The sequence below is a fragment of the Amblyomma americanum genome, chromosome 7 (genome assembly GCF_052857255.1).
Source record: "Amblyomma americanum isolate KBUSLIRL-KWMA chromosome 7, ASM5285725v1, whole genome shotgun sequence".
Classification (NCBI taxonomy): domain Eukaryota; kingdom Metazoa; phylum Arthropoda; class Arachnida; order Ixodida; family Ixodidae; genus Amblyomma; species Amblyomma americanum.
Window position 1 is genome coordinate 166,441,050 of NC_135503.1, and position 11,572 is coordinate 166,452,621.

Sequence of the window (11,572 nt, forward strand, 5' to 3'; positions counted from 1 at the left end):
CTTCCCAAGCCGTTCCCTCTTGCCCTCGACTCCGAGGGTATAAAAACGCCGCTGCCCCGGACGCCGAGTGAGACTTCGATTCCTTCCTTCGAGTAACGTGGTCGCCCTGACCGGCTGCTCTTTTGAGATGCCAGAATAAACAAGTTGTTCTGTTGCCAGTCGACTCATCCTTTGCCGGCACCTTCGGATGTTTCCAGCTTTGCCCCAGGCCGCCAGGCCAACGCTACCCTTGGGGCTTGCAACCCAAATGCAACAACTGGTTGCCAGCGGTGAGATCCCGACAACGGAGGCCAGCAGCGAAGATATGCGTTCAACTGTATGCTGAGCAGCACAACGACCATCCGGGAGCAGTGCAACGAGCCCTGTGTGATGACTGGTTGCCTGCAGCGGAACGACTGCTGAATTCTTGGCTGCGAGGTTTGGTGAGTGCGGGACTTTCTTCTTCTGAGTTTTGCCAGGCTTTTGTTAGTGTCAGAAACAGAGCTGGTAATTGTGGTTGTCATTGCTGCCGGGTTAGTTTGCGGCAAGACAATAGTAGGCAGTAGAGAAAGCAGCATTCGGAGCAGCCATGGATTTGAAGTCGTTGCGCAAACCGAAATTGCTGGAGCTTGCAAGAGAGTTGGGTCTGGATGTCTCAGACAAACTCAGAAAACCAGAACTGCTAAGGGCTATTCTTGAGTTGGAGGCTGAGGATGACGAGCTGTCGGAATGCCTTGAGACCATTGAGGAGAGGGAACAAAAAGAGAAAGAGGAGCGCGAACGTAAAGAGCAAAAAGAGAAAGAAGAGCGCGCTTTGGAAATGAAGCGTCTCGAGGTAGAGATGGAACGCGCTCGTAATGGAAGTCAGGCACACGGTGCAGGAGAACGGGTATCGTTCAAAATGACTGACCTGATGCGGCCGTTTAAGCTTGGAGAGGACATTGGTTTGTTCCTGGTTAACTTTGAGCGAACGTGCGAGAAGCAGGGGTTCTCTCGGGAAACGTGGCCACAGCGCTTGCTCACTTTGTTACCCGGCGAGGCGGCCGACGTAGTCGCTCGCTTGAAGAGAGAGGAGGCAGAGGATTTCGACCAAGTGAAATCGAGTCTGCTAAAAAAGTACAGGCTGTCAGCGGAGGCGTTCCGTCGGAAGTTTCGGGAAAATGAAAAAGGCAGAAATGAGTCATATACAGAGTTTGCCTACAGGCTTATGTCAAACATGCAGGAGTGGCTCAAAGAAGAGAAAGCGTTTGGTGACCACGAGAAAATTCTGCAGTGTTTCGGGCTGGAACAGTTTTATAGTCGGTTACCTGAGAACGTGCGGTACTGGGTCTTGGATAGGCCAGACGTTAGTACAGTGGCTAAAGCCGCCGAGCTAGCCGAGGAGTTTGTGACGCGTCGGGCTCGCGGAGCTAAGGACGGTCAAAAGGGTGAATTTGGCTCCAAGTCTGAGAGGCCGAAGTTCACACCCATGAGAGCAAGGGGGGTCACGCGTAGTGCGGATGCGAGTGAAAGCAGTCCGACCGAACGTAAGGAGACGGCGGCAGCCGAAGCCGAACGCAGAAAGCGGTTCGAGGCGAGGCAAGCGCGCGTGTGTTATACGTGCCAGAAGCCGGGTCACTTTTCGGCGCAGTGTCCAGAAACAAAAAGAGAAGTCGTGTGTTTGTCATTATGTAGCACTGACGAGAACATGAAGCTTCTCGAGCCTTACATGCGAGACTTCCTCGTGAACGGGAAAGAGTGCCGAGTGCTTCGTGATTCCGCAGCTACAATGGATGTAGTTCACCCCTCTTACGTAGAACCCGATATGTTCACGGGCGAGTGCGCATGGATCAAGCAAGCCGTGGAAGCTCATAGCGTGTGTCTGCCCGTAGCAAAAGTGCTTATTGAAGGACCTTTCGGAGCACTTGAGACGGAGGCCGTAGTGTCATCTAGGCTGCCCCCCCAGTACCCGTACCTATTTTCGAACAGGTCCGATCACCTCCTGCGCGAGAAGGGGCTTTTGTTTGGTGAGGCTAGCGTTCAGGCCTTAACCAGACCGAGAGTTCGGGAGCTCGCTGCAAAGGCGGTAGTTGCGGGGCCGACGTTGTCGAACAATGAGAAAGGGTCGGAGGCGCAGCAAGCTGATATTCCGAGCACGTCAGAACTGGATAAAATTGAGCCTGTAGCGTTGAAGGCACCAGGTACTGGAGAGGAAATGCCCGACAAGGGAAAGTTAGAAGAGCTTCCGGTCGAGCTTCCGGGACTAGGCTCAGTGACGAACAGGGAAGACACTGATCAGGTCATTAGTGACTTACTCAGTAAAGCACCGCTGTCGCCTGAGCAGAAAACCGAACTACACCAACTCTTACAAGAGTTTCAAGGTCAGTTCTCTGAGAGGCCTGGTAGGACTTCTGTCCTTACTCATGATATAGAACTTACCTCCCCAGAGCCAGTACGATCCAAGGCGTACCGGGTGTCACCCCGCCAGCGCGATATTATGGAGGCTGAGGTAAAGAAAATGCTACAGCTCGGTGTTATTGAGGCGGGTGAGAGTGATTATACCTCCCCCTTGATTTTAGTTGAGGTACCGGGCAAGGAACCTCGTCCTTGCGTCGACTACCGCAGGCTTAATTCCATCACTAAGGATCAAATTTATCCGATCCCTAACATCGAGGAGCGCCTTGAGAAAGTTAGTAGCGCTCAGTTTATTTCCACCCTAGATCTTGTCAGGGGTTATTGGCAGGTTCCACTTACAGAAGAGGCTAGTAGGTATGCGGCGTTCATTTCACCAATGGGAACATTCCGTCCTAAAGTTTTGAGTTTTGGTTTGAAGAACGCGCCATACTGCTTTTCAAGCCTCATGGACAAAGTGTTGCGGGGACAGGAAGAATTTGCTTTACCGTATTTAGACGACGTAGCGATATTCTCCGCATCCTGGTCTGAGCATATGGCACACTTGCGGGCAGTGCTAACCCGCCTGCGCGAAGCGGGTTTGACAGTCAAGGCTCCCAAGTGCCAATTAGCACAGGCCGAGGTTGTCTACCTCGGTCACGTGATTGGACAGGGTCGTCGCCGCCCCTCTGAAATAAAGGTGGCCGCTGTGCGAGACTTCCCGCAACCGCGCACGAAGACCGATATTCGGTCGTTCTTAGGTGTCGCCGGCTACTATCAGAGGTACATCCCCAGGTACTCCGATATCGCGGCTCCCCTGACGGATGCTCTAAGAAAAACAGAGCCCCAAACAGTCGTCTGGGACGAGACAAAGGAAAGAGCTTTTAGCGCCCTAAAGAGCGCCCTAACAAGCCAGCCTGTGCTACGATCGCCAGACTACACAAAAGGGTTCGTTGTTCAGTGCGATGCTAGTGAGCGAGGCATGGGCGTTGTACTGTGCCAAAGGGACAATGGAGAAGTGGAACACCCCGTCCTGTATGCTAGTTTACACTTACAAACACTGACCAGGTCATTACAGGGGCATGATTACTGCAAATGCACAGCTTTCATGCAGAAATGCGCCTGTGTTATGCTTGCGATAGGAAGGTAAACAGGTAGAACACAATTTAATAACCACTTTTCGTTTGCATTGACACAAGTAGCATGGAACACTTTTCCTGGGATTTATTAAATCAATCTGTACTAAGTAATACCACAATTTTATGAATACCACCTCTAACCACCGAACTCGCCATAAAAAAAGCTGCCATATGCTTTCACGCCAACGTCTTAAAGTCTACCCCAGCTTGAATTCATGTCTGCATAACTAAGCAATCGTATATCTCCACTCCTTGATTTAATTACACGTAGGTCAGTCCCTCGCTGTGGACATAAATGCCATTTCAGGAGAGGCCAACAATAAACAACGAGCAGGAAAAACACGGAGATGCTTACCATCCGTAAACTGGCTGTTTTCTTCTGGCTCATCATCGATAAAAACATTTTCGCATCCTGCGAGCCGGTTTTGTTGCGCTTGGCTATTCTCACCAGTGGGCAGCTTCCTTTTCGCTGCCAGCGTGGAACAGGCCTTTCTCGGCACCGTTCTGAGCATCCCGGGCCATATCCGAGATTTCCTGGAGCAGCTGATCCCTCTCCGTGTACTGCTCCTCCGTTCCGGATCTGAGATGAAAGAAATGCGCAGTGCGCGCGAGAAAAAAAAAATGCGGCAGCTGTTGCGACAGTGTCGGCGTGGGAATACATATGCTCAGTATACATACATAACATGCCACTTACTTCCGAAGGTTGGCTCGGTCTTCTTGGCGGAAGTAACCCACCAACAGCTCCGTGCGGTCTTTGATCGCACGAAGCGTCAGTTCGCGTCCCACAGCAAACAGGACATTTTTTAACACCGATGTCCAGTTTTCCGGGCTCTGGAATGGATTTTGAGCCACTACTTCCTGAAGAAGCAGCAAATCTTCGTCGATACGGAAGCGTTTCCGCATCCTCTGCTGCGACGAATTAGCACCGCTTACAGAAAAATTCGACGGCGAACTCTGCATGCTTGACTCGCTGGGGGCAGCCATCTTGCTCCGCTGCCGAGGGGGCCGTCTCGCAACAAGCGATTGCGGGTCGGTGGGCTGGAAACGCTGATTGGCCCAAAAAAAAGTGACGTCACGTCTTTAACGTCATGGTCACGTGACTTTTAATGACGTCATGTCCGGTTGGGGACAGACACATTTTCTCTAGAGTTTTCTCAGAATTCCCCATGTTTGTGACAGCGTGCGCGGGATAAAGGAGCGCATCTTTACCTCCACCCCACCCAGTTCGACCACTTTGCCGAGCGGGGTGCAGTTGAAGAACCCTTGCCTAAATGCTCCCGCCATAGACGTTTACCCCCCGCCTCCCCCCCCCCCCCCCCACGACACTTTCCCGAACTCGGATGTTTTGTCGCCTTTTTATTTTTATTTTTGTGTTTGCATGCACAGTGCACATGTCTCTACTTAAGCAAACTGCGCCGCTGATTCCACATTGACTATTCCTGCCGAAGAGGCTCCAGGGAAGTGTCCTGCCATGTCTGCGCTTTATTCTGTTTTTTTTTACTCGTTTTGGCCAGGGGCACGCGAGTACACGCATCTCCGCGAATCCGCCACCGTCTGCTTCTGTACTCGCCGCCGCTCTGCCTTGAGGGGCGACCATTCTCTCCTCCCGCTCCTCGTTTTCCTTTTCTTCTTTCTCTTTTTTTTTCTGCACGCTCCCAGCGGCTTTTCGGTGGACAGGGTGCGACAGCGCGTATTCTTTTTCTATTTATTACTCTTTCTCCCTTTTCTAGTATTTTTCTTTTCTGCCCATCTTCTTTCCAGCACCCGATTGCTTGTTGCTATTTTCATGTGGCGGACATGTGTGCCAACTACAACTCCTCAAGAACGGGAGGAAGATCGCTGTAACTTGTCTTGAGAAAGGACAGGCTCTGTCCGAAACGTCGACTCAAAATAAATCTGTCTAAATGAAGCGTCTCTCAACTTTGCATATATATATATATATATATATATATATATATATATATATATATATATATATATATATATATATATATATATATACATATATATATATATATTTAGTTAACCTTGATGTAGTGTCTCTGTACACAAACATACCGCATGATGATGGCATCCGATTCTGGTCGCATCCTATGGAAAACACAAAAACGATGATGCTCCTAGCCAAATTAAGTACCATCGCTGCACTTACTGATCTGGTCCTCAAGCTCTACTTTTTTTAATTCAACAACTCCTTTTACCTACAAACGAGTGGTACCGCTATGGGAACGAAAATGGCCCCAAACTATGTCAACATATATATGCATAGCATTGAATCGGAGTTTATCCGCTCATACCCAACAAAAACGGCTTTTTACAAACGCTTCCTAGACAACATATTCATGGTATGGACGAAAACAGAGGACCAATTCATCCAGTTTATTTCAGCATTTAACAACGTACATCCAAACATCTCTTTCACACACCCTTACTCCACCAGTCAAATTAATTTCTTGGACGTCTCAATTCGAATGGAGAAGGGTACCTTAATCACCAGTGTCTATAGAAAGCCCACGGATAGGCAACAGTACCTTCATTAGAAGAGCTGCCACCCACGCCACTGCAAAACTTCAATTCCATATTCTCAAGCCATCAGATTCAAACGGATCTGCTCGCGACCAGAAGACTTCGAAAAAAATTCTAGCCGTATGCGGGAGGTTCTGAGGGACCAATGCTATCCGGCCTCCATTATTGATGATGCCGTTACGAAAGCGGAAGCAACAGATCGTAATGAAATGTTTGGGGATCCCCATTAGCAACCGCAAATGAACCCCGCTCTAATCTCGTCTTAACCTTCGCAAACAACCTTCCTAATGTCAACAAAACTCTAAAAAAAAACATTTCAACATAATCGAACAAAACGATCGACTGTCAAAAATTTTTCAAACAGTTCTACAGGTTACCTACAGACTACCAAAAACATGCAGGAAGAACCGCTGTCAAGTTTGCCAGCGCATGCGGACAACAACACTAGCTCAAAGCACACACTCTAACTTCAAACACTAAATCCGTGAAAACTTGAACTGTGACAGTAGTAACGTAGTATGCATGCTCGAGTGTGGCGATTGTCAGATGCAATACATTGGCCAAACAGAGAATTCCTTCCGAATTAGATTCAACAACCACCGCGCGCACACCAGATCTCTTTCTCTCCTCCCCCTGTCGAAACATCTTTCCCAGGAAGGTCACGAGTTTCACAAACTAGAAGTTACGCTGCTACAGAGCGGCTTCCAAAATGCCCGTGAGCGTGAGCAACGAGAGTCATACTTTATATATCAGTTTAATACTGTGCAGGCCGGTATGAATGAAAACCCTGGTACTCTCTCCACACTTCAGAGATCATAGTCCTAGCCCTACTGAAATTCACAGCACCCGGACTGCATCGCCTGAGGTCATGCCAATTTGCGTGCTTGCTTCCACATGCCGCCCTTCTCCTCCCCCTGCCAGTCTTTCTTGCTCATGACCAGAGAAAACGGTTATGAGAGCAAAGCATATTGCCTATTCCCCCCTCAACTTTTTATATTTTTTATATATTTTATTTATTTCTTTTTTCCTGCTTTGCAGATAATAGAGCGTGATGCTCCATATAGGGCAGTAACCCATTGCAATAACGCACACTTGGGCGATTTCGCGCCTTCGTTCCCCATTTTCTTTCTGTTACTCTCCCCTCTCTCAGTTTTTAGGAAGGAGCCCTCTTTTTGTCTCCGCGACGGAAGGCGGGCGGAGGCACCTTCGACGCATCTTCGCGTTTCGTAACCTCACTTAATTGAGGTCTCCTTCGTTTTAAAATTGCACTCGTGGCGGGAGGCGTTCTGGAACGACGCTGACCTCCGACGCCGCGCGATTGCAGAAGCATCTATAGCTTTGCGCCGGGATGCAGGAAACTCAGGCGCCAGACGCCTCTAAGTAGGTAGAAAACAGTGCCTTCCACTGGTTCCATGGTATTGGTGGCTGATCCGGGGTTTGCAGGAATGTACGAGGGGGCGTAAGATCCCGTGAAACTCATAGTAAAGGTTTACCTCGTCGGCACGTTGTTGTATTGTAGATGCAAGATCGAACGACACACTGGAGCGAGCGATGTCATGCTGACGCCAAGTTTACTCCGACCCCCCCCCCCCCCTATACTTTTCCTGCGTCACGTATACGCGGTGTCAAGCAACATGCATGTGACTGAAACTGAAACTCTGAAGAAGAGAAACTGAAAGTAAGAGAATTGAATTTGAAAATAAGAGAAGAGAAACTGAAACTGCCGCACAGTTCATTACCTGATGGACACAACAGTATCACGTATTGCTTAACGTCTTCATAAAACCACTGTTTGTTCGTCTATAACATTAGCAGCATTAGCATATGTTTGCTATTAATGACACCCAGGTAATGAACATGATTTACCAACTTAAGTAGTGTTGGTTCTGGTGTAACGCACGAATAATTTATAGACATGCCTTTGTGTATACGCCAGAAATTAAATTGTGAAGCAAGCCTTGAAACTGCCTGTGCATTTCTCATAAAAAAAGGAAAAAAATTATCTTGCTTTCATAGCATGCGTGTCATCTATATCAGATGTGATTGTAATCTTGAGCTATAACTTGAAATGACCCATGCTGGCTGCCATGAAAAATCACTTTTTTAATTGTTCAACAAACCTCATAACTCGTTTATGTCACGAAAGGAATGAAATGCTTCACTTATGTCTCATTGCTTTGGTACAGTCATGGTTCATTATGCAATGTAAAATCTGATTTAGGAATATTTTGTTACTTGTTGCATGGTTTGTTCCTGAAATTCAGCACATCCGCCAGTGTTGCGTTCCCGCGTGGTTTTCTTTTTTGTTAATTGAGTACAGATGAATAGCCACCGGATTCTTCGCCGATCGCCCAGTGTGGGTATGTGCGATCTTTTGATAGGCTAACAACAACAGCAACATTGGCCAGGCTATCAGCTTCCGCAAGTTAGGTTCACGCAAGCTCCGCTTCAGGTTGATCTGATCTCCTTGCAACGAGTTGCTGATACGCAGGCTGACCCCGTCTTCTATTACGACCATATTTACCCGTTCCATGCGAAACATATGCCCGCAAATATCCTAAATGGTCTTCTTTCTGAACACCTACGCAATTTTCCTCACCATACTGTTCTCTCCACTGATGCCTCCGGCAGCTGTCAGAAGGCGACGATTGGGATATATTCGCAGGATCTGGCTTGGAGCTATTCCGTTCGTATCCCTGATTATACTTCTAAATTCTTCGTAGAGTTTTTGGCTATTGGTTTGGTTCTTCTCAAACTTCCCAGACATGTAGCACGGGTTCTTATTCTTGCAGACTGCCTTTCAGTTTTAGGCTCTCTCCAAAACTCCGGAAAATCTTTATTGAATCGGCTGCTTAGGTTTTTTGTTCCGTGCACAGTGCGTGAGATCCGCTTTGTCCGGGTACCTGCAGGCATTCGGGTGTCTATTTTAACGAGGTGGCTGATTTATTGGCAAGGTCAGCTCTCAGCGCTCCTGTAATCTTAATCTATCCCGTCCCTCACCTCATTCTGTGGGAAACTTCACGTTTACAGTGGTTCCAACATATTTCAGCCAGCTTGAGTGATCCGTTGCTCAATACCGTGGATTGTCACCACTTAAAGCGGTATTCACACGGGGGACCTCGGCGCGGAGGGACGGGGAGACGAGGCGCGCTACGTCACCGGCCGGCCAAACCCCTCCCCCGCTCCCAAATTTAGTATTCACACGGGCAGCGGGGAGCCGCCGCGGGGGATCTAGACGCGCGAAGCGGCCGGGCGGCGTGGGAGGGGTTAAAGAAAGGGCCGGACGGCCGGTTTTGCTGTTCTTTGAAGACAGCGAAGGCTAAAAAAAATAAAGATTGAAGGGAGATAAGAGGGAAAAGAAATCGAAACGGAAACAGACAGACAGTTCCCAGCACCGGAGCTGAATACACGTCGAACTTTCTGGCGCTAGAGGATCCAGAGCAGGAAATGGACGTCGCAAAAAGGCGCAAGTACGTGTTGTTGGCGGCTCTACTTGAAACCGAGGATGACGACGATCTTTTCAAGAAAAAGCGGCGGTGCTGGGTGAAGCCATGGATGCAAGAAAAGTCCCTTGGTGTGCAGCACAGTCTGTATAACACGCTCCGTGAAGATGACCCGGACGAATACCAGAAACTGCTTCGTGTGCCGCATGAAGTTTTCTTGTGGATGCTGGAACGCATCAGACACCGGATTATTATTATTTTTTTTTTTTACAACAAAAGCCGCCATCTGGGTTTACCATGCTCAAGGAGCGGGGCTGTGCTGATCTGAGGAGGGAAAATGCCGACAGTCGAGGGGGAAAAATTAGACGAAAAAAAAGAGATGCGTGAAAGATAGAAGAGAAGAAACTCTGAGAAGATGCAGACAAACACAAAGACGACGTATGCCACAAAACGCATCTTGCTCTAACCAGTTCATAAATATTGGACTTCAAAAATGTTTTTATTAGTACATGCATTCCTCTTCGTCCAACGTGCGCAAAATCCACGGCAAGAAGTAATACAGCTCCGTCGACAGCGGAGCGCCACTCACAGCGACCCCAACGCGCGCCCTGCCGAGTGCCGCCTAATCTCCCGGGGACGCGGGGACTGAACGTAGCGGCCGAGCGAACGGTCCCCTCCCCCGTCGGCGGCGGCCGCCGGACCAAAACCGGAAACTGCGTCGCCGCGAGCACTCTCGAAGGCGTGACGTGTACGCAGCCGCCGTCAGTTCGGGAGGGATTCCATCCCCCGTGTGAATACCCCTTTTCGCGGCGACGCAGTTTCCGGTTTTGGTCCGGCGGCCGCCGCCGACGGGGGAGGGGACCGTTCGCTCGGCCGCTACGTTCAGTCCCCGCGTCCCCGGGAGATTAGGCGGCACTTGGCAGGGCGCGCGTTGGGGTCGCTGTGAGTGGCGCTCCGCTGTCGACGGAGCTGTATTACTTCTTGCCGTGGATTTTGCGCACGTTGGACGAAGAGGAATGCGTGCACTAATAAAAACATTTTTGAAGTCCAATATTTATGAACTGGTTAGAGCAAGATGCGTTTTGTGGCATACGTCGGCTTTGTGTTTGTCTGCATCTTCTCAGAGTTTCTTCTCTTCTATCTTTCACGCATCTCTTTTTTTTCGTCTAATTTTTCCCCCCTCGACTGTCGGCATTTTCCCTGCTCAGATCAGCACAGCCCCGCTCCTTGAGCATGGTAAACCCAGATGGCGGCTTTTGTTGTAAAAAAAAAATAATAATCCGGTGTTTGATGCGTTCCAGCATCCACAAGAAAACTTCATGCGGCACACGAAGCAGTTTCTGGTATTCGTCCGGGTCATCTTCACGGAGCGTGTTATACAGACTGTGCTGCACACCAAGGGACTTTTCTTGCATCCATGGCTTCACCCAGCACCGCCGCTTTTTCTTGAAAAGATCGTCGTCATCCTCGGTTTCAAGTAGAGCCGCCAACAACACGTACTTGCGCCTTTTTGCGACGTCCATTTCCTGCTCTGGATCCTCTAGCGCCAGAAAGTTCGACGTGTATTCAGCTCCGGTGCTGGGAACTGTCTGTTTGTTTCCCTTATTCGGTTTCTTTTCCCTCTTATCTCCCTTCAATCTTTATTATTTTTTTTAGCCTTCGCTGTCTTCAAAGAACAGCAAAACCGGCCGTCCGGCCCTTTCTTTAACCCCTCCCACACCGCCCGGCCGCTTCGCGCGTCTAGATCCCCCGCGGCGGCTCCCCACTGCCCGTGTGAATACTAAATTTGGGAGCGGGGGAGGGGTTTGGCCGGCCGGTGACGTAGCGCGCCTCGTCTCCCCGTCCCTCCGCGCCGAGGTCCCCCGTGTGAATACCGCTTAAAGTACCCATGGGATGTCCGGTGGTGTAAATCAAGGCGTTTTGAGGTGTCAATGACGCTTCTGCGATGCAGAATCCCTCACTTAAATTTGTACTTACGCAGATACGGGTTCCCTGCGACAAACCTTTGTGTCTCATGTGGGCAAGTTGAAACATTAGACCATTTTCTCCTCTCATGCCGGCGGTTGTTCAAGGAAATCAGTATTTGGAGGTCCCTCTTCCAGTCTCTTCCAGTTC

At 49.4% G+C, this 11,572-nt stretch overlaps 1 protein-coding gene across 1 annotated transcript; it reads right to left on the reverse strand.

Annotated features, from left to right (window-relative positions):
• Window positions 1-3,790: 3,790 nt before the first annotated feature.
• On the reverse strand, window positions 3,791-4,440 carry LOC144097574 (uncharacterized). Its single transcript, XM_077630247.1, has 2 exons — window positions 4,183-4,440; window positions 3,791-4,068 (listed from the first exon to the last, which is right to left on the reverse strand). Exons 1-2 carry the CDS (start codon window positions 4,389-4,391, stop codon window positions 3,933-3,935), a joined length of 345 nt encoding a protein of 114 aa, XP_077486373.1. The 5' UTR covers window positions 4,392-4,440; the 3' UTR covers window positions 3,791-3,932.
• Between the last annotated feature and the right edge of the window lie 7,132 nt (window positions 4,441-11,572).